Below are 27,803 nucleotides of genomic sequence, written 5' to 3'. Positions count from 1 at the left end.
AGGCATCAAATAGCACTAGCAAGGACAAGTAATCCTGATCTTCCATGGCTGCTCTTTTAAAAGGAACACACACAAACAAACACAAACACAAGGTGTGTGTGTGATTTGTGGTATGTGAGACCTTATTTGAGGAATTGCTACCTGCTGTTCCTTTTGTTTATGAGGCCTCATTTGATGCTCCAAAGTTGTAAACTGACCTTAACACCCATCCAGTGCTCTGCATGTGTATTTTCTGATCATGATGTAAACTGAGGCATCTGTTGGGTTTAGTGGCAGAATCAGCCCGTTCTTCTGTCCCTTGGCAGTGCAGTCTTCAGGAACCTGCACTCATCTCCCTATGAACTTATTTTTCTGAAAGCTGCTGCATGGTTCTGAGTCAAAAGGAGAGGAAAAAATGTTAAAGCTCTGCTTCCAGTTGACTGATATCCATCTACGCTACTTTCCACACATTTCAAACTCTCTCAGCGATATCGTTCAAGCATAATACAAAATTTCCTTCAAGATGTTGTTCATATCATAGCTTTTAATAGAGTCATTGAGCTTTACTGGTCCAATGGAGTTTGAGCTTTTATTAGCATCTCTTTAGATGAAATTGCTAAGGCCATTTCTTCATAAGGCTTATAAGAGCATTTTCCCATACTTTAGGTCCCAATCAGGCCATTCTGGAAACTGTGTCGGCAGAGAAATGTTTGCAAAACTACTGCAGCTTTAATAAATAAATCTATAATCCACTGCTCCCCCTCCCTCCCACCTCGTAAACACTCAACATAGCCCATTCCATCTGATTTGAAATTGTAGCAGTTCCTAAGCCCAATTTAGATTATATTGACAGAGGTCATTCCATACCTGGAGGTACAGCCATCTGTAAATTACAGCAGGCACAGTGTGTGCAATGGGTAATGCTAAGGAAGCAGGATGTGCCAAAGAAACTGGCCAGGTTTTGCTCTGCACAGCAATTTGAAAGTTCATGCGGTGAGATGGCATACATTTTTTTAAAAGGCTTATGCAAAATCACTTTTTTTAAAAAAAGTTTGCCAGTGGCAGTGGCCATCTTGCTGATAGGTTACACTGTTTGCAAATGCAGCAGCAATAAAATAAAATAAATTCAGCTCCATATACAAGCTTATAAACTGATTTATCTGCGCATTAAGATTAGAGAGAGAGCCACTTAGCTTCCACCATGAAAGGAAAAGGAGAGAAGTTTTTTCTTTAATTACAGCCTTTCACAACAGAACAATAATCACCGCTAATAGGAAGGTTTCTGATGTTTTGGAATGAATTTCCACATTGAGATTCCATATTTCAATACGCACGGATTTGCTTTGGTTGACAGTTTCATTATGAATAAAAACAAAACACAGAGCAACCCTATCTGAATTAAGCATAATCTCCATTACAAATGTCTTTGACTTTAATGTAATCTTTGTGGATAACTCAGAGAAAAGCTCATTGTGCTGAAGATGCCAAGAAATTCAGTGCATTTTATGGTCCTTTAGGAAAGTAGTAATATGGAGCACATGTTAGCCTCTTGTTTGAATGCAGGAAGATGCAAAGCAGAGGTCTTCACTTGTATACACAGGGCCCAGGGACCCTGGGAGCCAGGCACATGTGATGGTGTGCCTTCACCCAATGATCAAGACTCCCCAAAAGGCACCATTGCCACCTAGGCCTAGGTGTATCAACACTCACTAGACAAAAAAACAACCCTGAAACTCCATCAGCGGCCAGCAGGGTATCATTGGTGGGTCTGCATTGCTGACCTGGCTTCCCAATACCATGTATCACTGCCTGTTTCTTAGAGGGAGAAGGCCGAGGCAGCAAGGAGCTTAGCACAGTGGGAATACAGAGCCAATCTGATGCTCCCACCACTGTACCAGCACCACAGCAAGCTCTCTGCTGCCTTGGCTCCCCACCCCTCTGTAACTGCCAGTGACACATGGTGTCTGGAAGCCAGTCAGCCCTGATTGCACCACCCCATTGGTCACTACTGAATGAAAGTAAGCTGTGCTTACTAGCATTCTTCATAAGCTGTGCCTGAATTTTCAGCCATTCACAGCCTCACTTTAGGAATCTAGAGGGGTGGGTGGATTTTTGTTCTCCACCCAGTGTCACTTTTACATATTTTTATACATAATTCAGTTGCATTTGCATATTAATCTGTAGGCTTTTTTAATTAATTCAGTTTCATTTGCATATTAATCTGTAGTTTGTTTTTTTAGAAAAAACTTAAAACAGGTATATAAATGTATATTTGCTCCTCTAATACACATATAAGTTTTAAATGCACATTTTGATACATTGAAACTTCCAATAACTGTGTCACAACATTCAGAGAAGCAGAAAACCTGGAAGGAAAGCCAAGTTGTGATTTGCACGTTAGTCTGAGGGGTGTGGGTCAGGTCCTTTTGTTTAGAGATTCAGACTGAATTCAACAAGTATAACGAGGCTTCACCAGGAGATACACAATGAAATATCTCTCAGAAGCTGGAAAAGTTTAAAAATTTGCCCCAGATAATTGGACGCAAATAAATTTAAATGGGCATAAGCTCCATCTGAAGCACATTAAAACTGGTCATCAGCAAGGCCATCCTCTTCCCCACTTGCATTTGCAAAACTCTATCTGATGTTATTATGCCTTCTCAAGTTCCTGGATCTCATTACTGTCTTTAGGCTGAATATGCCAGTCTCTTTTTTTTATATTGCAAGTGTTTTAAAAATACTGACAGTAGGATTTTATTTTACTGAAAAGCTTGGGGGGGGGGAGTACCCAACCACAGAGTAGTCAGTCAATGTTGCATTCATACTGCCTGCAGGGAACCTTTTTCATTCTCCTCCCCCGTCCCTTGAAATGATAAGATGATAAAAGGGGGGGGGGGAAGTCTCTGATAGCGGAGTTACAAAGTAGAAGCCAATATTCAGCTGGAGGCAAGAAACTCCTAAGGAAAGCTATCTTAATAATTATGTGACAAACTGTCAAGTCTGTAGATCAGTGACCAATGCGCATATCTGATTGTGAGAAGTTCACACCTGAGTTGTAGAAGAAGAAGAATTCATCCTCAAAAAGGAAGGAGCTGTGCACATAGTATAATGGGTACGGAATGCGCAGTACTTTTCCAATGCAAATATTGTACTTCCCTTCTTGATTCTCCTGGATTGCATTCAAAATCACATACAGTACAATACAGGTGAGACTAGATTTTTCAGATTTCCCCTTGGAAGCGTCTTAATATTGAGTCAGATGTACGGCCCACCCAGGTCAGTATTGTTTACACTGACTGGCAGTGATTTTCAAGGTTTTCAGGCAGGAGTCTGTCTCATCCCTATACTCTGGTTTCTCTTCAGATCATATAAATCTTTTGTCTTTTACTAAAGATTCCTGTGGCTGGAGAAGCCAGGGACCTGGGACTTTCTTCATGCAATGCATGTACCCTACATATATGATTCATCTCCAAAGTTTTAAAGGGAACCATGTGGAATTCACAAATTTCTTCCAGGTCTTCCAGAAAACTATAATATGAACTATTTATCCTAGACCTACTTTGGTGAAATAACCAAGTTAGACTAGTGGTCTATCTTAGCTCAGTGTTGTCTCTACAGACTGGGATCAGCTCATCAGAATTTTATGCAGGGGTTCCTTCCCAGTCCTACCTGCAGCTAGTGGGGAATGAACCTGGGGCATCCCACCTGCAGAGCAGATTCTGTGCTACTAAGCTATGGCTCTTCCCCAAATTTCAGTGGGAACTATGGATTTGGATTGCATATTCATTTTGTAAAGGGGTAAATGCATTAACATTGGCCACCTCATGAAACGAGAAGACTTCCTGGAAAAGACCTTGATGTTGAGAAAGATTGAGGGCACAAGGAGAAGGGGACGACAGTGGACGAGATGGTTGGACAGTGTCCTCGAAGCTACCAGCATGAGTTTGACCAAACTGCGGGAGGCAGTGGAAGACAGGAGTGCCTGGCGTGCTCAACACTCATCTTTTTTTTTTTGCATCCTTTTTTTTTTTTTACAAAAATGAAAAGTTCTGGTATAAGGACCACTTCACATGATACAGATTTTTGTTCAAGGTACAGTACTTGCTGGTTTAGCCTTGGAAAAGGGGAAGGGAAAAAAGTTTACTAGGGTGAAATAACCCCATTAAGATAGTAGATGGTGTGTTGCCTCAGTGGAGATAACAATTGTATCGCTACTGTATGAGCAAACATAATTGGCCAGAACTCTTGCACTTTCTGAAAAATAGACCTTGCTGTCCTTTGGACAGTGTTTGTACACTGGGTAAAAGCGAGGAAATGGCTTCTCAAAACCGAAGCTCAACATATGATATAAAAGGTATCTCTGTCTTTTTAGAAAGGATTTATTTTAACCTAAACTAGTGCAAAGCCTTGTCCCTTGAACACAGCCTAAGAAAGCAGGCAGTGAGTTTCTGTATGGGAGCTATACTTAGGTTGTTGGATAGAATTTGGATAGTACAATACAAATGCGCAGCCTCCCTCTTTCCTGGTAAATTAGGCTGTGACCCAAAAGCTACATAAGCTGAACTCAACAGCTGATCTTCCCTCTCTGAGGTTTTTTATTTTGCATTTTTCTTTGAGCAGCAGGCTTCATATCATACCACAAAATGATTTCACAAGCCCCTCATTTTCTCGGTCTTTTGTCATCTGCTGTCAAGGGATGTTTTCCAAGAAACATATTCCAAAGAGAAGTTAAGCATGTAGAACTAGCTCAACAGTTCTTTTGAGTCGTGCTACAATCTCCAATTCCTTGACCCACACCCAATGCACTGCCATTGGGACACAACCTTTCTTTAAATGCCAGGGCTTATCCCACTGGTGACACTTGTGTGATCCCACCCAAACTGAGCCCTGCACGATGGTGTCCTTAACATGACAGTTATGCCAATCATCTTTATTTTCCTGATAAATTTTCCTGATATCAGCTTTGATAAAACCAAATAAAATAAAACATAGCCACCACAAAAACCTGGTGGCCACTTTGCAATGACCTCCCCCCCATCCTGGCCACCCTTTTAAAAACCATAATATTCTAGAAACAGGATTTCAGGCACATTACATTTTGGAAAGTAAAGTGGCAGCTGAAACTATGGCTGTATAGAGGACCACCTCTCTTCAGGACCTGGACAACACTCTGCTAAGCATCACTAAACTCTTGCACACACCCTCTTAAAGCCAGCTATGAAGGTAGGTGCATGCACTGATGTGTAGCCTGAGGGTTACAGTTGTGCTTCTCACAGTAAGCATGCAACCTTTGAAGGACAGATATGTGTGTCATCAAAGCCCTGTTTGAACAAGTTTAGAATAGAGACAAGGGAACATGCACAATCCCTGCCTCCCATTTCCCTGGCCATGTTGCCTGGTCTTCAGACCATGTGATTAGCACAAAGGTCTCTAAAGGGTTTTGAAAACATTTTCAGCTGAACTTGCGTAGAATCTTCCTCACAAGTGAAAACTCTGGCTTGTCAAGGTTTCTAGTAGTGGGGACAGTTTCTAAGCACATTCAATCAAACACACTTTAAATGCAATGCACTGCAATACAATACAATACAATGCAATACAATACAATACAATACAACCTTCAGAAATCCATGCAAAGATCTAAAGAGCAGCTTGAGTGCCGATGGATGTTGAAGGCAAGGCTTGCATGTGTGTCCCTGGAACATGAATGCCTGGTGAACTATTTCAGAAAGGTACAAATTGCCCCTGGGTGTTTTGAGAGGCATGTCTGCCATTAATGTTTTTTTGTTTTGTTTTTTATGTATTTACGCCTGAAAATTGTGGTGTAGAACAAATACAGCTGCAGAAATCACTACACAATCACCACAAATCAGCTTTAATGTTCTACAGTGGTACCTCGGGTTACAGACGCTTCAGGTTACAGACTCCACTAACCCAGAAATAGTACCTCAGGTTAAGAACATTGCTTCAGAATGAGAACAGAAATCACGTAGTGGCAGCGGGAGGCCCCATTAGCTAAAGTGATGCTTCAGGTTAAGAGCAGGTTCAGGTTAAGAACAGACTTCCAGAATGAATTAAGTTCTTAACCTGAGGTACCACTGTACTGATTAATAACCAGATGCCCTAGTTTCCAGCTAGCATTATTTCTGAACGTCAAAACTACCTGATCCAAGCCTACCCAGAGTGAGGGATATCAGCTTTTAATTGCTACAGAAGACACCTATGGATATCTGTAAGTACATGGAATTTTACATTTCAAGATATAGGAGGATGGCTGCCCCCCATGGGTTCCCCACTTGGCGAATGCTTTGGCTTTGCAGTCAGCAAAGGGAAAGACAAAACAGCAAAATCAGTCTTCATAGAGTAGAATATCTCAGCCAAACCTTTACAACACCTTCAATCACTCTTCATAAACTCTTAATTTAAAAAGAAAAGAAAAAAAGTTGTAAAATGGACAATTTATTTATTGCAGGTCTTTTGCACTGTCACAGCTTTTAGGTGGGACTCTCCTGATCAACAGTCTTCCCCTGAAGAAAGCGATGGATTCTATGCTGGGATTAAGGTAACAGCAAAAGACCTCATTTAACAAACTTCTCTAGCATATCCTCAATGGAGATTTCTATATTAACCACCTTGCTCCGCAAGACAACACACTGTAAAATTGGCTTTGGTGATTATAAACAGTGTACTTCTTAGGTGCCCAAGGAGAAAATGTCTCCAAAAATTGCCTGCCATTCTATCAATCATTCTATCAGACTTTCTAAAGGCACTAACAGCTACAGCATCTAGGTGCCGAGAAATGTATTGTGAAAGCGTTTCATGTTCATTCACCTTCTGAGAGGTGATTATATGCAACCTTAAGTAGATAGGCACAGTTCTGCAAATTCAGAGTGATTTGGTCATAATGCCTGAGCACTTGCGGTTGTCTCTCACACAATGTGAAATAAAAGTTGGGACGTCTTTAAATGGACAGCTTTTGCGAAGACTGGCATTTAGCGTCTGCATCCTTTGAATGCTGCGCTCTCCCATTCATAAAACTCTGGGGGCAACCCCCCATTATGTTAATGGAGAATTTTAGCAGACTAAAACATTTTCTGACCTTGGCTGGCCATTCAGTAGCAGATATTTCATAAAAGAGCCTTTCTTTCCCCCTTTGTTAGCTTTTTCTGGAATGCAATATAAATAACTGGCCAAAAAAAAAAAAAGTCATTCCATTAAGGAGGCTGTAGTACAGATTAGTTTCCAAAAGCTGAGCCTATAAAAACAAGGACCTGCATGCTAAGTCTGCCATTATTATTTATGGGACAATACATTATTTATGGGGCAGACTTCACTTTGATTCATACCTAATGCCTTTGATGGGAGACCTAACAGCACAATCCCCATCTTGGGTAATGTGGCATCTCTCTCTTTCGAAAACTCATATGACACCATAGACTGCAGAAACCACAGAGATACAGACTCCAGAGCAGGGTGAGGGGTGCATCTACCTGGCTCTCAATACCTAGCCCATGTCCCTTCTACAGGCTACAGTTCTCTCCGGCCCCATTTTGCTCCCCTCAAGTGTTTTTGCTTGTCTAGCATAACTCCTTGAACTGTGCTAATGCCTCTTGCTTGCCTGGAGGGTGGATGGAGAGAGATGTGTGTAAGAAACCTTTAACTTTGTGTGGCTGGAATGTAGCCTATTTGTTGAACAAAGGTTCAAGTCACACTCAATACTCTGACCACTTTTGTATCTGTCTCCACCCACCACTGGCTTGCAGTCCTCAGATGGTTCTCTGAGAGGGAAGGAATCCCCTGGGCCCAAAACAAACCAAAACAACACAAAATCTGCCCTTGCTCCAGAAACTAAAATACAGGGACTGTGTCTTCTTTTTCACTGCATTGTTAAAAATTATTATTATTTTGCTTTGGCAGCAAACCTGGGAGAAGAAAGAATCTATCTGTTTCCCCTCCATTATCATTCTGTTATTTCATTTAGGGTTAGACAGAATGGTAAGATGTGATGGGCTCTGCAGAAACCTTTTTTTTTTTTTTTTTTTTTGAGTGGGGTGTTGTATGTGGCACAATCATTTCCAGTTATGGGTTGTTCATCTTTATCTTCAGATGCATAAGTAACTATTCCATGGCACTTGTTTATATGTAACCATCAGGGAAGGGAACGGGTAGCAAGAGTAAACTCTGCATCTTGTATTCTCTAACAGGAAAGCCACCAGAGCCATTTCACTGTGAACCCAGTTATGTACTGTTTTTCATTTTGAACAAAATGAGGGAACTCAGGCCGGGGACAGAGGGAGTGACTCTGTATTAGAGCATATACTCAGTATCTATAACAGCTGTTCTTCTGTCTCCAAGGTGATGCACTCAACGTACTGTTGGACTACAACTCCCATCAGCCCCAAGCAGCATGGCCCATGTCCAGGGATAATGGGGGTTGGAGTCCAAAATATCTGGAAGGCACCAGGTTGGGGAAGGATGATCTATAAGGTTTCTGTTTCAACCCTAGCATCTCCAACTGGCCATTCGAAAGTAGCAGGTACTGGGGTGGGGGAACCCTACCTTAAGCCCCAGAGAGCTTCTCCAATAGTGTAGCCAATACTTAACATGATGGAGAAACAAATGGCCAGACTCTGCACACTCAACCCTACCATTAGGTTGAGTGAGGGAGCTGCTTGAGGCAGTACGTAGCTGCTTGAGGGTGAGGATTAGTAGGGAGGTGTTGAAAGATAGAGATGTGTGTCTTGTCTGCCTCTGTGCTGTCTACACAAGGCGGCCATGGAGTGCAATGGAGGCTGCTGTCCTACTGCTAGTAATGAAATAAGATTCAGCTGTCTGCCCAGCTGGCTCTTGTACATGGAACAGGGAGGTGTCATCTCGCCTTTCACTTCAGGCAACAAAATGTCTCAGGTTGGTCCTGGACTCTGCATAAAGCATATGCATTAGCATAAATTAGTCCCCCCCCCTTTACCTTACACATAGAAAGTAGAGTAATGTGCAAGCCATATGACCAGCTAATTATCCTAATATACAGCCCAGCACATTTTAATTAACTTTTTTTTTTTTACTAGTAGCTCTGCACTGAGCAAATCGGTTCCATGCTGTTAGTTATTAGGATTTTTCAAAAGGATTTTTTCTCCTGCATCAGAAATAAGAAACAATTACCCTGCTATTCCTGAAAATGATTTTGTAATTACTGAAGATGTTCAAAAGCAAAAGGTAACATTAGGAAATTAAGGCAATTTTTACTTAATAAGCAATTACGGTGGCTAATTTGGCAGAATGTTTGAGAGCTAAGCAGAAACCTCGGCGAGCCACCAAAATAGCAATTTCACCTTATCTTGGAGTAGCAGCAAGCTCAGATCTTCTTAACGTGCTATCAAAGTCGTGAGAGAGAATAAGGAAGGCAAAGGCTGAATAAGACACCATGTGAAAACCCTTCCTTAGTGACTGGTTTCAACAACGCAAAAGCACAGCAATAGGTGCAAATAATTTGTCTCTAAAGCAACTTGAGGCTGCCTCCTCTCCCCCTTTCCTGTTATGAACACAAGAAGCTGCCTTAGCCTGAGTCTGCCCATCAAGCCCATTATTGTGCATTCTCACTGACAGCAGCTCTCCAAAGCTTTAGATCCAGATCTTTCCCAGCTCTGCTATCTCTGAGGGTCTTTAAATAGGGAAGTTTGGCACTGACTCTTCTGCATGCAAAACTACATGCTATAACACGGAGCTGTGACTTCTCAAGACATTGCCCATATGTCACCAACATAGCACCTGCGGCCACACATGCACCTACAGAGGTCTTCCCTGGTGCAAACAGGATCCCATCCGTGCTCTGCCTGCCCCATCACTTCTGCTGCCTAAAGGAAGGCATTCCGGCATGTGCCATTGGCGTTTGTCTTCTCTGTCCCCAGGTGGAGAAGATGAGCAGCTACGTTTTGAGGTGCACCCCGGCTCTTACCAAATTTGGCAAAAGCCAGGGCATTTCCGGGTGACACATTGCTGATTGAGTCCCACTCCCCAGATTGGAGAAGCTAAGCGGCAACATTTTGAGGAAGTGCCCCGGCTGCTGACAAGTTTAGCAAAAGTTGGGGGCGCAGTAGCAGGAAGGGCAAGTTTTGAATATCTTTCCTTCAGAGATTCAAAACTTTGAGAGAGCCCAACAAGACAATGACAATAATCCACCAACAGCATACAAATCAATATGGCTAACCTGATCCAAAACACCCACCCACCCCACTCACACACGAAAACAAAGATCACCACAGCTAATCACAAACAAACAACCACACCCTAGGCCAACCCCAACCTCTCTCACCACCAAAGGAACACAAGTGAACAGCAGAGACAGTGGCGTAGCGTGGGGGGTGCAGAGGGGGCCGGCCGCATCGGGCGCAACATCTGGGGGGGGGCGCGCTCGCACTCGCAGCTCTCTGCCCCTACCTGGCTCATTCACTCTCTCTCACTGCAGTGCTGGCTGTGCGAATCCGATCCAAGCCGCCGGGCCGCCGCCCACTGTGGAGGGGGGGTGCCAGGCGTGCAGTGCGGTGTGGAGTTAGGGGGCGCAAATTACTTGCCTTGCCCCGGGTGCTGACAACCCACGCTACGCCACTGAGCAGAGAACCTGCACAAGCAACGCTGACACCAAACCCTACATATATTAAGAAAAATAGAAACATTGCCATCTGACCCCACCCATCTTTCCCCCTTTTCTTCCTAATGTCTCAACAAATGAAACTGATTTGTAAAAATGTTACATGGAAAAAATACAAGAGAGAGAGACATTGCACATACTTTTGTAAATCAGGAAAATCTTTAATAAAAAACAAAACAAAATCTTGGAAACTACTCTTCATTCTCCCTCCCCAAATTAGCCTTAAAAAAAATGTTCTTTAAAAATCTAGATATTGCCTGCTTTTTCAGGGAAAATGTTCCTCCTTCTTGAAAGGGAAACTTCTGATGCAATAACTGAAAATTCACTTGTGCCTTAAATCAGAGGCATTTGCCATCAAAACAGGCCAAGGCTTAATATGAGTGCAGTGTAAGACTGATCATCTGTCTCTATTTCCAGTTTGTGCCAGAATCCATACAAATTTCAGAAGATAGTGAAGAGCATATTTTGACAATCCTAAGTACCATCCCTATTACCTGTCTGGGCCAGGATGACATCTGTAAAATTACTTTGCAGCTGACTACCGGGGATTCTGGTAAGAGTCTTATGTCAGTGAGCATTTGATCAAGCACTTTTGCTGACTTTCCCTGAAATCTCTGTAATGAATCTAAGAGCATAGCATAGGTAGACGAGAACCGCCATCATTTACTGCTAGAGGGCTTCATAAGACAAACAAAGTGATTGGCTATAAAACCAGAGAGATGGGGGGGAAAGTACTTAAAGCTTGTGGTCAGTGCATTAAACTATTTGGCTTAATGTTTTAGGCTAATTTGACTAATAACGGTATTACTTATAGTCACGTACACAAAGGTGTGTACACACGTGTGTGTGTGTGTGTGTGTGTGTGTGTGTTTACTGCAATAAACTCACTAGCTAGATCAATCACTTCCTCTCAATCCTAGTTTCTTATTTGTAAGATTTGAACATATTTGTATGGAAGAAAATGATATAATAATGATGATGATGATGATAATGATAATAATAATAATGATGATGATGATGATAATAATAATAATAATAATAATAATAATAATAATAATAATAATAATAATTAATTGCACGTTGGCCCTGTTATGTTGCTGGACACTGGAGTAATTTCTTTGGAAGCCTGGTGACGGCTTAAAAATATCATTGCTTTGAGAAGTTGTGCCACTGTAGCAGATGTCATATCCTGTGTACTCATCACTAACTAGTGCAATAAATATTAGGATCCGGTTGCAATGTTACTTAGATGGTTAAAAAATAATGGGTGGTTCTTCTGATCAGGAACTACTTCTCCTTATCATTGAAAGCTCTTAGGCTGCAATTCTAAACACACTAACAACTGAACACAGCAGAAAGACGTCAACATCCAAAGGAGTGCACTGTTGTAAATCTGTTCTACAGTTTACTACTGATGCTTCAGAAGAAACATCTGATGCAGGCTGAAATTATAAATGAAGCAACATGCAGTGCACACAATCCAAAAAAGCCCCCAATAAATAGGGAGCTACACACACACACACACACACACACACACACACACAGAGCTATTTGTGCAACAGACTCCTGCTTGTGCAAACTTCCCATTCTCCTCCTCCCCCTGCATCCCTCATGTACTTCTAAAATGGGGGATATACAGAGGGGAGGGGAGAAAGGGGAAGCCCCACTGCCTTTGCTAGTGCAACACTGGATCTTGCACATAACATAACTGACGGCAAGGGTCAAACTACAGTGTCCATCAGCCGCGCCGGGTATATGGGGCAAAAGGGGCCTAAACCCCCTCAATATTTTGAGGCAGGGGGTGCAGCCCCCCTAATATTGAGGGGGCTACCATCCCCCACTATCCCTGGGTGAGCGCCAGTGTGGCAAGTGGGAGGCCGATTTTCGCCCTCCGTGCTGCCCTCTGCAATCGTCAGAGCATCCCGGTAGACACCCCCACGTCCAAGCAGGTGTGGCCCGACGGGGGGCGGGGCATCACATGTGATGTCACACACACTCGACAGTCCCACCAACTCGGTGTGCCTGGTGCCCAGAATTCTTTGAGGAAAAGAATGTGCTTCAAATGTATAGACGTGCACATAGTAGATGACTATGAGCTGTGATGATTCTCTATCCTAAGGCTTGCAGTGTAATGGAATATTTTATCCTGCGAGCTTCTATCCTGAGACCTTCAGGTATAGGGTGGTATACAAAACAAACAAACACACAAACAAATTAATAAAATGCCTACCTGAGAGTAAGTTCCAACAAATTTAATAGGACTTAGTTCTTAGTATACACATATATGTAGGGTTGTGATTATTTCAGTGGTGTTGAAGAAGATTGTTTCAGTGATATAAAATACGACACATTTTATATTAGTATGCATTTACAGCTAAACATTTCATGAGTATTGATATATTTGTGTTATTTAACTGATCCTTGATCTAAAGGCCATTTCACATTTTACCTTATCTGACACAGAGATTGTCAGTATTGTGTTTAATGTATGAAGAGTGACACAAATGCCATTTTTTTGCATGAAGTACTGCTGCTGGGAAGCTGATATAAGAGTCCTTATGCAGAAAGACATTTTCTCAATCCATCACCTGTGACAAAGCTCCCCCCCCCCCAAGTGAAGATGACTTGTGCCAGAAAGCAATATGTGAAGAAACCTATAGAATAGGTTTTTAAATACTTTAAAAAAAAATCAGCTCATGTTTGAGGCTGCTGGATGTAAAATATATAACACAGATTTAAATGACATATTTAAAATTGAAAGACCTACATTGGCTCCCAGTACGTTTCCGAGCACAATTCAAAGTGTTGGTGCTGACCTTTGAAGCCCTAAATGGCCTCGGTCCAGTATATCTGAACGAGCGTCTCCACCCCCATCATTCAGCCCGGACACTGAGGTCCAGCTCTGAGGGCCTTCTGGCGGTTCCCTCACTGCGAGAAGCTAACTTACAGGGAACCAGGCAGAGGGCTTTCTCATTAGTGGCACCTGTCCTGTGGAACGCCTTCCCACCCGATGTCAAAGAGAACAACAACTACCAGACTTTTAGAAGACATCTGAAGGCAGCCCTGTTTAGGGAAGCTTTTAATGTTTAACAGACCACTGTTTTTTAATATTTTGTTGGAAGCCGCCCAGAGTGGCTGGGGAAACCCAGCCAGATGGGCGGGGTATGTATGTATGTATAAATAAATTATTATTATTATTATTATTATTATTATTATTATTATTATTATTATTATTTATTTCACATCTAGCAAAGCTAAAATATCAGCACTGAAAATCATAGTGAATATTGGTCATTCACAAATGCAGAAAGAGATCTCCAAATTCAAGCAATCTCATGATGAATTCTGCAAAACAGGAGATTTCTATTTTGATTTGTTTTCTGCTGTGATGCATGTTCTGGTGAACTAGCCTTTTATATAGCCTTTTTGTGCTGGTACTTACCAGTATGGAGTACTGAAACCCTTTTTTTTTTTTCCCTTTTCTTTTCTTTTCTTTTCTTGGAGGGAGAGAGAGAGAGAGAGAGGTGGTATATGAGATTTAAAATAGAGAGAGAGAAGTGTGTATTTTTCTTGCTGTCATTTTTTGCATGTAATGGTTCTGTTTGAGTTCATGTCTGGCTGTTGTAATAGCAACAATTATTCTGATCACAGATGGAAAACCATCCATCTTCCTTTGATTAAAAAGAAAACCTAGCTATTAACTTCTAAACAGAGTTATGAATGCCAGTATATTTGCATTTTAGATGATCTGGGAAGGAGGTCCCCAGACATCGCTCTCTCAGCATGCCAGGTGGCTCTGGAACACATGCCCTGCGAGGAAGGTAGCTGTGCAAGAGCTTCGGTAACTGTAAGGGCTGTGAATGACTTTGCCGAGGATGGAAACCTCACCAGCTATATCAGAGTGGAGCCTGTCCAAACGAGCGAGCTGCTTTGGCGGGATTATACACCAATGGATGTCAAAGTAGGTTTAAACAAACAATGAGTTTGATAGGAGCATTCTAACCAAGGCATTGCTGTCCTATTTATTTTTGTATTTGTAATTCACTTTTCTGTCCCAGAGAAAATCCCCCCCATCCACTTTATGTGTACCCTTGTATCATGTTCTCCCCTCCAACCACCCCAAGTATTTTCACATTTGATAATCTGAATATGGCCAGAGAAGTGCAGCTAATCATGTCTCTCTAGCGAGCGTAACTTTTAAATATTTTTTATTTTCAAATACAGTACATGTTTGTCCCATTGTGTCCCATTTGGAGCTATAAAGTTAAAAAAACAACACTACACCTAAAAATGTGTGTGAAGCAATCTTAAGTGTGCTTGAGTGCAGACGAAGGCAATGATCCTAAACACATGTATTTGAAAGTAAGTCTCATTGTCTGTTAGGATTTACATATGACTAAATGCTTATGATCAGTAAGAAAGCTAAGATTGCACAACCATAATTGAAAGGAATCAATGGAATTTCTGGGGTAAATCCTAATAAGTGTCTTGAGATTCTGTGTCAATGTTTAACTCTCTGTGGTATCACTTTGTAGACATTGACACTGAATCTCAAATTTGTTGTTCTAATAAAAATATTTGTTTCATCTGCTAACAAGGTTCTGATATATAGTTGATCTGATTATATTAAAAGCTTACAACAATGAAGCCAGGATCAGGCTCTGGTTAAAAATCTTCACTAAGTGATTTAATTCAAACTACATACTATAACATGTAAAGGTCAAAAGAGCCAAGAATTGCTTGCTTCTAAATATGATAATGAACTACTGTTGGAATATACCCTATGTAATACTTCTGGTTTTGAAACTGGTTTTATTTAAAGAAGTGCCTTAATTTCAGTCAGATATCTGCTTCTTGCATTATGGGGAAAGTTTCACATTGCCACACTAACAAAGCAACTCAAAGGAGGCTTTGCTTGACAAATTTGATGTTTATGAATTCTGATATGAACAGACCAGATCTTGGATTGATGTGCAGATCTGATCAGAATTTAGTATTTATCTTTGTTCTCGTTCTTGAAGGTTCAGACCCAAATATTGGCTCAAAAAACGTAAAAAACTTGTTTTTAAAATGTGTATTTTTCGAGAATTTTTTTTGGAAGAACCTACTTTTAAAATATCATGGAATCATAGAAGTGTAGAGTCAGAAGGGATCCCAAGGGTAATCTGGTCCAGTGTTCCCCAACCTTGGGCCTCCAGCTGTTTTTGGACTACAATTCCCATCATCCTTGACCACTGGTCTTGCTAGCGAGGGATGATGGGAGTTGTAGTCCAAAAACAGCTGGAGGCCCAAGGTTGGGGAACACTGATCTAGTCCAACCCCCTGCAATGCAGGAATCACAGCTAAAGAATCCCCAACAGATGGCTATCCAGCCTGTTTAATAACCTCCAGATAAGTGCACCACCTTCTGAGATAGTCCATTTTCCTGTCAAGCTGCTCTTGCCATCAGAAACGTCTTCCTAATGTTTATCTGGAATTTGAATCCATTGGTTCTAGTCCCACCCTTTGGAGTAGCAGACTTGGGTACTATGGCACCCTGTGCAAAGCCAAAATTTGGCAACTCCCCTCCCCTGGAGGTGCCCACCTTTGGGAAGGAAGCACAAGGGATTTGAGAGGATCCTGGAGCCCTTCCACCTCCTTCCTAAAGCTGAGAAAGTGCTAACTAGGCTTTGAGAAGGAGGCAGGAGGATTCCAGGACTCTGTCAGAGACTCACTCCTCCTTCCCAAAGCCCAGTTCCTTGCTTACTAGGTTTTGAGACAGTGATACCTTGGCTCAGTGTCCAGTGCTTGCACATTGCTCAAACGGCACTAAATCTGCTCCTGAAACAAGCTTGCTCCAATGTTGATGTGACTTCCCTTCAGATATTTGTAGATTGCCATCATATCACCTTTCAGTCTTCTCTTCTCCAGGCTAAATATACCCAACTCCCTCAACAATTTCTCATAATGCTTGGTTTCCAGACCCTTTACCATCTTGGTCATCTTCCTCTGCACATGTCTCATCTTTTCAATGTCCTTCTTAAATTCTGGTGTCCAGAACTGGACACAGTACTCCAGGTTGGGTCTGACCAAGGCTGGATAAGGTAGCACTATTCCTTCCCTTCTGGACATTATACATCTGTTGATGCAACTTAGAATGGCATTAGCTTCCCACCCACTTGGTGAATCACGCTGTTGCCTCATGCTGAGTTTATGGTCTACTATGACCCCTAGATCCTTTTCACATGTACAGTTCCCAGTGTCACCCATCCTATATTTGTGCATCTGATTATTCCTGCGTAAGTGTAGAACCTTATGTCTGTCCCTGTTGAAATTCATTTTGCTACTTTTGGCTCTGCAATCTGTTAAGAGCATCTTCAGTACTAATTCTGTCTTCTGAGGTATCAGCTACACCTTCCAGTTTTATATCATCTGAAAATTTGTCCTTCACCAGGGTTGTAGCTGACAGTAGTCACACCCAGAACAGACCTACTGAAATGAATGAACATGATTATGTTAAATCCATTAATTTCTGAGTAATTAATTAGATGCAACCATCATACTTACATGTGAATTTTCTTGTGGCTTTTAAGAACTCTCAGATTACTAATAATGACTTATTAGTAAGCACGTGCAAAAATGACATGGATCAGAAATAATTGATTCATTCATCGCTGCTTTGCTTTTCAGGATTCTAGATTTCACACACTTCCAGTTAAAAACTTTTTTATTGTAAACTTTTTTTGGATGGGCAGGGAGAGACTTGTTTTTTTGCTGATGTTTACCTAGAAGAAATAAATTATATAGCCTTTATATACTTGCTGGGTGCATATAAAATAAGTAATGATAATAAGTAAAACACAGGAAATACTGATCCTGTAACACACTTTAAAAGTCACATTTTGTTTCATTCACCCATAAAAGTCAAATGCAGCCCATAATGTTTTATGAGTAAAAAAATAAAATAAAAAAATGGAGCTCTGCCTCAGAGACTGTATGCATTACACATCTCATTTTAACTAGGTCACAGTTCAAGACCTCCCCACAGAGAACTGCTACTCTTTGACTGATCCACACATCATCACATTTGATGGATGGTGAGTATTCTTTCATGAAGCTATTTGGCTTCACAATAATGATATGCTTTAGTATTCTGTTCAGCTATCTAGGATGCTATTTTATGAGTTTACAGTAAATGCTGTAGTGCAGAATCCAAGGGACGTTAAACACACACATGAAAAAAAATGCCTTCCAAGTTTCTAGCATTTGCTGTCACACCCAGAAAGACTTGTGAGACCAGAAAATAGGATGATAGTTATAGCTATTAAAATATAACAACAAACCAATTAACCAGATTAACTAAATTCCAATAGCTTCTGCAAATGAGGATTTAATTAAGGCTCTGTGTACGTTATACCTTTAAATCACATTTGAAGTATATTTTCCTCCTCAAAAAGCTATAGGTGGTGCAATTTCTTAAGAGGTGCTGGGAATTCCAACTCTGTGCGGGGTTAACTGCAGTGCCTAGAACACTTTTAAAGGTATTGTGTGCACACTCCTGGACATATAAACTGGTTTTGTGTGCCCCCTCCACAAGAGGTCTGAAGGGTGGGAACATGAGAATTGGCCTATTCTGTGGTGGTTTCCTGTTTGTGGATGCTCTCCCCTGGGAGACTTGCCTGGCACCTTCAATGCATATATTTAGGTGCCAGGCAAAAACTTTCCTCTATAACCAGGTATTTGGCCTTTAACTATCTGTGGCCTTTTGGAAGTAGGTAAGGTAAAGGTAAAGGGACTCCTGACCGTTAAGTCCAGTCGCGGACGACACTGGGGTTGTGGCATTCATCTCGTTTTATTGGCCGAGGGAGCCGGCGTACAGCTTCCGGGTCATGTGGCCAGCATGACTAAGCCGCTTCTGGCGAACCAGAGTAGTGCATGGAAACGCCATTTGCCTTCCCATCAGAGTGGTACCTATTTATCTATTTGCACCTTTTGAGTCATCTTTTAAGAAGGGAAGAGGGTGGCAAATGTGCCTCCATTGAAGTGTGGGAATGATATTATAGAAGCAGAACATTTTTCTTGAATATATTCAAAGCAAAGGGATAACATTTTATGAGAATTAAGCCTAATGTAAGTATGGACGATGGCTAGAATTTTATTCAATACATTTTGCTTGGTTCATAGCAAGTTTTGACAGATGATCACGTTGACCCTTTTGTCTCATTCCATCCCACAAGATGGCTGTTCATAGGATTATGCCATAACACTGAAATCTAGGAAACTGTGATCTTTAGCATATTTGCTCCAAAATGTTCCATTAATTTCAATGAAATTTCCAAGTGATTGTTATTAGGTTAGACTGTCCCAGGAATAAGAGCCTTCTGTGTCAGTTGCTTTTGAAAAGCATCTTGTTCAGCCATATGGAAAAAGCCAATCTTCTGTGAGCATTTTGCATGGAATCAACACTCATGTAACCACCTCAGCTTATGTCATCCATAGCTAAATGCAGAGTGTGCTGTAGCCACCATGTTGGCATGCGTTCCAGAGCAAGAACATCATCAGCTTCTCAGTGAACCCTAGTAGACTTGAGCTCATGCAACAGTGAAGAGTAAAACTGACAAATTGTTCCAGACGTGGCCATTTGCCAGCTGGGAATCCAGTTAAGAGTAAAACTTATGTTTACAGCCAAGATGTTCTAAAGGGGGGAAATATGACTTCATTTTAATGCGATTCTGGCAGAGCCCTAATTTTTCATTTGAAATGTTCACCTAGTCATAGTCAACCTTGTCGAAGTGGGTGATTAGTCACGGAAGATATTATTTGAGTGCTGGTTTTGCTTTGAAGCACATCATGCTGTAAAGCATCCAGTTACAACTAAAACATATTTATTAAGGCCCGGAGGCAGAGATATTTTCCTATTTACTTTTATCAAATGTTTATCCTCCTTATCCATGCCTGTTGCCATGGCAGCGGCTCTCAGGCAGCTATGAGCTCCTCACATGAATTCTTATGCACTCCCAGCTAATAACTCTGGTGGTATTAGTTTGCTTATGTTGATGAAAAAGTGTTTCTTCACCAAGAGTTTATTTTCTTTTCCCTCTGAGGCCAGCCACCAAACTGGTCTAATTAGGGAGCCTTGTTGGCTAGAGTAAAAATGAGCAGCTAACAAACTGTGAGTAAATCCTTCCTTTATGTTGTTCTCTTGATTGCTTAGGCGTTATGACAGCTACATGACTGGAACTTTTGTGCTGTACAGAAGTCTGAACCGAATGTTTGAGGTGCATGTGCGTCAGTGGCATTGCAGCAACCGCCATCTTGCCTTTGCTTGTAACTGTGGTGTTGCCGCATGGGAAGATAATGATATCGTCATCTTAGATATGTGCAATGGGCAGTTTCTGGAAACCAAACCTCAACTGGCAATTAAAAGCATCAAAGCCTCGTCACAACCAAATGTCAGAATCATGGAGTCCTATGGAGGGAGAAAAATTACCGTACGTATCTCAAATTTATTTGGGTTTTGGTTTTGATAATTACCAACGAGAGAGATTACTTTTGTAACAAAGCAGTGTGAAAGATCGAGTATCCCTTGCTAAGTTGAATGGCCAACCACTGGTGCGTATTAGGCTGTCCTAGCTGAGGTAAATTCCACTCAATGTAAGGCTAAGAAGTGTCTTCCAATGGACAGAATACTGCCCATAAAACATCATAGCAGGAGTTCAAGCCCTGACTTAGCCACAAGCTTAATGGTGGCACTGAGCAAGTCACATTCTGTCTCATTACAAGAGGCTTGCCTTTTTTTACAGAGCGGTCACTATGGTCTTTGATAAAGCAAAGGATTTCCCTGACTTGGCTGATTTACTGATTACAGTAGGGTTTGTGTCCAGCCAAGCTAATGGAAAGAGTGACTAGATCCAAGTGAAGGGATTGGTGCCTGACCAATTATAGGTGAGCACAAGTAAGTTTTAAATCCATGTCAGACTAGGAAGAATCATCGATCCACGGCATTACTGATGTGGAAGCCAACATCCTGCAATTCCCCCCACATTCATTCATTCATTCATTCATTCATTATAAGACTATTTATACAGCACTAATTCAAAAGAAAAAATATATATAGTGGTGATGTACAACCAAAACCAAGTAAAACCTTTAATATATTATAGAATCATAAAATACAGAACCAAATGACCAACAATAAATAGGATTAATTATCTAAGAACACTTAACAAAACAAAAAACTCTCACTGGGGACTGCTACCTGGTTCATAAATAATGCAGGGCACATAACACTGATCCTGAACACTGATCAAGGTGCTAGTGTTGACCTACAAAGCCCTAAATAGGTTGGGCTATGGGTATATAAAGGAACACTTCTCTCTATATCAGCTTGCCTATGCTGATGGGGGCGGGGCTTGTCTCAACATCCCAACAACAGGAGAAATATTCTGGGCAGTGATTAGTGATACAAGAGAGATAATTTTTAAGCCTAGGTTTCAGATGGGTTCCTTGCCAGTGCACATACAGAAATGGCTTAATTTCAGAAGGAGGAGGGTGCCACAAGACAACACTATCATAGGCATTGCCTCACAGTCTAAATGGCGTATCATTGACATACTAAAGCACTGAAGAAACTTTGGCTCCTAAGATGAAGAGGGATTACCTGCCCACACAATAGAGGGAGGATCTTACCTAGGAATCCTCACTTGGCTCCAGAGATTCTCCCATCCTACCCACCCTCAGTTAATGTCTTATTTTGCAGGTTAACTTTTCTTCACAGGTTTTGCAGGTTAACTTTTCTTCACAGGTATGCAGGCACTGCTACGTTAAGGTCGCTGTTAAAGGGCCGGAAAGGAATTTCCCTGCATTGGCAGGTTTCGCCTTTCCCGTAGCAAAACGTCACAACTTTGGCGGTATCAGGCCTTGGGCGGAATCCTTTTGTCCATCTTCCTCTTGCGGCGGCGATACCAGGGTTCCCCGTTAAAGGGGTTTTCTGAAGGGAGGCTTTGGCCGTACACCGAAAGGTCGTCATTGCTCTCTCCTGCGGCGGCGTTACGGGGGCGGCCATCTCTGCTTGAACATATGTTCTCCAGAGCCGGCCCATCCCCCCCCACACACACACACTGGATAACCCTGATTCTCCCTAGGTCCCCGGCTGGGGACCGGGGAGGGAGAATGCCCAATGCCTGAGCCAAGGTCTACCCACATTTGAAATTTAATAAAGTTGTGGCCAATTTAATCCCATAGCACGTTGTCTTGAGTCGTTATTCCACATGACGGGGGGACCGTGCAGGATCTGGGGACTCCGCCTGTCCACGCAATGAGGCAGCTGTTCTGTTCAGTTTAAAATACAATCATTTCCTGTGTGAATTGGTCTTACAAGGAATATTCTAAAAGTATTGGCTATATATATATATATATATATATATATATATATATATATATGAGAGAGACCATTTCCCAAGGAAAATCACAGAGGTGATCTTATTGTCATGTTGGCAGTTTCGGTTTAATAACAGGCCTGTTTAAGAACTATTTGGTTTACGAACTCCGCAAAACCAGAAGGAGTATCCTGGTTTGCGAACTTTACCTCAGTCTAAGAACAGAATCCGAACGGTGGAAGGGCACTGGTGGCGGGAGGCCTCATTAGGGAAAGTGCACCTCAGTTTAAGAACGGTTTTGGTTTAAGAACGGACTTCCAGAACGGATTAAGTTCATAAACTGGGGTACCACTGTACTTCTCCCTCTATCAGCATCAAGAAAAACAGATCCTAATTGTAAATACAATTTTGATCATGTTCAGTATAAATAAGAGAGCAAGCATATGAAGGTCTAATCAGACGTAAGTACCCTGAGTTCAGTGGAGCTTACTTCCACGTAAGTGTGCACAGGATTGTAACCTGAAAGTGGCATGCAGGTTACCTGGGAGTAAGACTTCTTGAACTCAATGGAGCTTTCTTCTGAGATATATTGCACTGTGGATTACTGATGCCAATAGCAGGTCTCAACTTATTTTTTATTGTGCGTATGACATGTTATTGTGTGTGCATGTCTCTGCTTTGATGCTTAATTTATGGGATGGGGGGGCAGAGGCAGCCTGCCCCCGGCTTTTTATATGGATCCTCTTAGCTGCTGCTTAAAGGTTACATTGGGAAAGATTTAGCAAAAAATGTGGGAGGGGGACTCAGTTTGCATGGCTTGTAGCTTTCATTAAGGCTTCTCTACTGTTCTCCCAAAATTCAAGCATTGGCTGGTGCGCACGCATGCACACACACACGCACACAGACGCGCGCACACACACACAATTGCTGATGGAGTTCATATTCACCAGATTTGCTCCTTCTCCAGATCTCATTCCCTTCAGGAGCATTTGTTCGAGCTGATGTGAGCGACTGGGGAATGAGTTTGACAGTAAGGGCACCAAGCATTGATTTTAATAGCACCAGAGGTTTATGTGGCATCTTTGACAGAAACAGTCAGAATGACTTCCATGGGCCTGATGGGAGCCCTTTACTTTCTCGCCAGAATAACACGTCTGAGGAGGACTTCATAAAAGCTTGGAGGTAAGGAAAGGAGATTTTCAATGGTAAGGGATGCGCCAAAAAATGAATCGCCATTATAAGAGCGTTCTATACAAGCTGTTCAAAAAGTGTTCGTTTAATGATCCGGCACAGAGCTGCAGTGACAAAAGAAAATGCACTGGCCTTCAAGACCCCTCAAATAATACACATTTTCAGCTACTGTTAGAGAGGAGTTTCATATTCACAAATGACGTCACATTGCCAACTGCCCTGAGATCCTTCTGAGCTGTTACAAAGGACAGTTCCCAGCCATCCAGGAAAATGTAAAATAGGGACAGAAGGCAGAAATCGTAGGCTTTGATATTTCCTCTGTTCTTTAATTTCTGAACGCTGATGCCAAGTACATGGCTGTGGAATTCAAAGACAGATTTTGACAAGATGTGGCAAAGTGCGTAGAATGAAATGTTAATATTTAAGAAGCCTATTCTGATAAATAAATAGGACGTATAAAAACCATCTGATATGGCTGTTCAAATGCCAGCTGGAGGACTGAGTATAGGCACCTTCCATTTCAGAGAACTTCCAAAAGTGGAATCCAAACACCTCCATTCTTCTTCTAAAGCAAGTGTGGGGCATTTTTAACCCTCCTGATGTCACTGAACTATAATTCCAAGCAGCCCCAGCATGTATGGCCTGGGAGTTGTAGTTCAGCAGCAACTAGAGGGCCAGAGGTGTCCCACACATCTTCTGAAGCATCTTTAGCTGTGACCAAGCACTTGGGAAGTACTAAAGCTCCACCGTCCAATATAATGCAGGAAGAATGTGACTATTAAGGTGAACACATGCAGCAACTTGCAGAAGCAATTCTGGCTTCTGCAGTCAGGAGTTTTAATGGAGCAGCATTGTTTCTTTCTGCTCTCCTCTGAAATGCTGCAAAATTCAGCACCCCTACAGAATCATCTCTATGGTGGAATAGTGGACCTCTGCCCCTTACTGCCACTATGTGCCTTTCACAATGTGTGACCTACGGGTTTCACAGTTATATGACAAGGCTCAGAACACAAATCATTACCTGCCCTCCTTTTTCTGAGTGCAGCAAGTAATGACTTGCTCTCATCACGTTTTCGGACCTCTGTGCAAAGCCTTCACATCACACATTGTGGGAGGTTTGTGGTGGACAAGAGCAGCACACACTCAGTCATTTATGCTTTGAGCCAAAGTCTTCATGAACCAACCTGTACCTCTCCTTCAATATCAACACTCCCTCATTAGGACTGATTTGTACAACATGGATTTGCAGCACATGCCAGGCCATTCTAGGTTCAACTTTCCTTAAGGCACTTTCTACAACCTGAACCTATTATGGAGGAGTTCACGGCATCAGCACCCAAAAAGGGTCTTGTTTTCCCCATAGCTGCAACCTTGGATAAAAATCAAAATCAAAATTGCTCTCAAATGTTTCTCTAGTTCTCTCTTCAGCTTGCTGCTTTCCTTCCAGATCACGTTACTGCTCCAAAACTGTCTACTCTAAACTCTGGCTTTATCTATTGAAGGAGGGGCCCCCAACCTATTCGCTGTTTCACATTGAGCCCCTTAATTCCCCTTAATGGCTCATCACCCAGGCTTTCACCTTCATAGCTTGGATATTCTAGGAATTAGAAGCCTTGATTAAATTATAACACTTGCTGGATTAAAAAGGTCTGGAACACAGCTTCAGACCCCAAAGTCATATCTGTTAGCCCAGGACACACTGTTTGTGGATGTTGTTAATTCAGGGATTTATGTTGTATTCAATATAGGTTTTACATTTAACTACAGATGTAGGAAATGAAACAGATGATTTAGGTGTCATTTGTGAAAATCACCGAGAAAACACAGCAATGTTGTTCATATAAATAATGAAGCTCTCCAGATTTTCAAAACTGCTAGCATGTTTACGAAATCAGGTAGAAGTAATGGAGATGGAAGCTAGTAAAGCATTTTCAATTGGCTGCCTTCAAGCACTTGGAACTTCAGCACCTCCAATCACCAGGGACCAGTTGGAGAGTTCGCCTACTGGTAGTTCTGTTCTCTTATTTCCACAGCCATTGTTCGTTGCAGCTGTAAAACTGAGGGTATCCCATAGCTGTTTAAAGCACTACATACTTCCTGCAAAAATAAAAGAGTTTAGAGTTGCAATCGTATCAACACTTAACTAGGAGTAAGACCCATCAAACTCACTCTGTTAGCACTGTTAAAAGTTCTAAACTCGTTTTTAACCTGCAACTCAGGATATTGCTTAATGATTCTAAGGAAGTTGACCGTAGTCCATGAAAACCTATAAATGTACGTGTGCTCTAATAAACGAGTCTTTAAGGTGCCACAAGACTTGCTTTTTCTTATCATAGTTATTTTTGCTTTTAAGCAGGTATACATACTTAAATCCCGAAAGTCAGATTGGAATGATACAGCCACATTATTGCATTTCACTCCAAGTAAAAATGTTATTATTAATAATATTTTTCCTGCTCACTTTCTTCTGAAGGTTAGCAAAATAATAATAAGTTCCAGTTGAATTCTAAGATTGTTGCTACAACCCTGCTGATAACAGTTTGTTATCTTCATCTCACCAATGCATGTTCATACTTTAAGATCCAAGCAGAGGAATTCATGCTTTTTTCCTGTTAGCCACTGGAGTAAATAAGTGTTCAAGGGCATTATTTTGAATACTTCTATTACCTTATACAGCTAGGGGCCATATACATGTTGAAGGAAGCTTTCTTGCATTTATCCCTAGCCGGGTGAAAAAACCACATGTGCTACATGCACAATTCCACAGCCCAATCCAGCAATGGAGGTTGTAGGCACATGCCCCCTTTTAAAAAGCCGCTATTCCACTGACCATTTGTTTATTATGGAGTCTTGGGATTGAATCCAGTCATACAGCCCCTCCCCCTCTCTTTTTGCTTCAGCTGCAAGTGGAGGGGAGTCCACTTTCCTTCTCTGATTGATGTTATTTCACCTTCTTTAAAAAGTGCTTTGCATGTGGACTCAAACTCCAATTATTTCCTTGTAGCTTTTTAATCCAAAGGATAAATGCTGATGACCTTTGCCAAGTAATCACTTATGATGTAACCATTATGTAAAGCAGTAATCTCATCTATAATGTCCTATTAAGTGCTAAGGAGAATTGTAACTCTCTCCTTGTTTCTGACCAGGTATGCACTATGTACACACTTCAGCCTATGAAATGCTGGGCTTTGGAGTTTTCCAAAAGCACTTTGTAGACATCTCTTTGCAAGTGTCCATACCTGCACATTAAGCAGACAGTGTGAGCAGTTTTTAAAGCACAGTGGTTTGTTGTTGTTGTTTTGCTCCTTCCTCTTTCAGCACCCCAACCCCTTTAAAAAAATAATTTTGCCTGTAAGTTTATTGATATACCAGAGATAGCAGAGAAGGCAGACAATGTACTTTATGTACTTTATCCACTGATAGATGGATGGATGGTACATTTCTCCTCAGCTTTTGGCAGGATGCTAAGTACACATGTGATCTCTGGTAATCACTCTAGGGAAGCTTATGCATTATGCCATACACATGTACAGATGTTTGTGTGAATGACTGTTCCTGTGGTGAATTAAATGGATTGAAGTCCTAAAAATGTGGAATATTGATTGGGTGTACTGATGCACATGTGTGGAGTATATGACCATGTGCGATGTTCAATTGTATCCACCCATTCAGGAAGGAAATATGTGGGAAAAGAAGGGTTCATTTTCTTAAACTAGAGATCATTGGTTATACTGCAGAATATTGGGGCTCTGTGTTTTTCATATTATAGCTGTCATGGGGGAGACAACTTGAAATATTTTCAGATTAAAATGCAACTCCTTCTTGCTCTCTAGGCAAGATAAGCTATGTCCAAAAACCGGGGGTGGGAGGGGGAGAGATGTACAATGTGAAGAGGAGGGAGAATTTTTAGGTAGCACAGAGGCTGGGTTAGCAGGCATTTCTGCATCAATGAGATGTTTTGTCAGTTCAAACATTTCTACTGAGAGAGACTACTTAAAATGCAAGCCATTTGAGAAATGTACACGCAGCTAGAGTTCTCTTTGAAGTTTTAACACAGCCATTTCAGCATTGCTGAAGAAACAAGCAGCTACAGTGGAAAGTTCAATGAAATGAATTTTCATTGGCTCCGCAGTGTTACCTGGATGCTGGGTTGCATTTGGCTTAGCATGTTACAGGCTGCACAAACCTGCCACATGTTATTACTATTTAATTAAAAAATGTGGAGTTTTGTACTCATATTGTTTGTATTTCAGTGTATTTTCTGTATTTTACAAGATAAATATGGAGGATGCTAGGGGCTGAGACCCTCTTTGCTGCATTCACCACTCCCTGCTATTCCCCCCAAGTTAACCCCATAGAGTTTCCCTTTCCCATCCCATGCAACTACTAAACTCACTTTTCACCTTCCCAACTCCATTTCAGAAGCCACTTCTCTCTCTTTTTCTGCTGCCCTGCTTTGCACACATTTTCACCTTCACCCCATGCCTTCTCCTTTTGCACACACCTCTTGCACACAGACCCACCCCCCCAGTAACCACTTGCATCTTCCTCCTTCCACACATTGCAACTGCTAAACACCCTTTTCATCGGCCACCGATTGTGAGGCCACCATTCCCTCTCTTCTTACTCTA

General features: G+C 41.7%; 1 protein-coding gene across 1 annotated transcript in view; it reads left to right on the top strand.

The window, feature by feature from the left end:
• The window catches only part of LOC308571906 (von Willebrand factor D and EGF domain-containing protein-like), a 199,572-nt gene that overhangs the window by 51,666 nt on the left and 120,103 nt on the right, over positions 1-27,803 (top strand). The window contains exons 6-11 of the mRNA XM_081167541.1: positions 6,449-6,538; positions 11,042-11,177; positions 14,368-14,585; positions 17,627-17,700; positions 19,818-20,094; positions 22,949-23,163. Coding sequence (XP_081023667.1) covers positions 6,449-6,538; positions 11,042-11,177; positions 14,368-14,585; positions 17,627-17,700; positions 19,818-20,094; positions 22,949-23,163 — 1,010 coding nt within the window. The remainder of the gene's footprint in view (positions 1-6,448; positions 6,539-11,041; positions 11,178-14,367; positions 14,586-17,626; positions 17,701-19,817; positions 20,095-22,948; positions 23,164-27,803) is intronic.

Source organism: Podarcis bocagei (genome assembly GCF_964188305.1).
Source record: "Podarcis bocagei genome assembly, chromosome: 1".
Taxonomy (NCBI): domain Eukaryota; kingdom Metazoa; phylum Chordata; class Lepidosauria; order Squamata; family Lacertidae; genus Podarcis; species Podarcis bocagei.
This window is presented reverse-complemented; position numbering and strand designations above follow the sequence as displayed.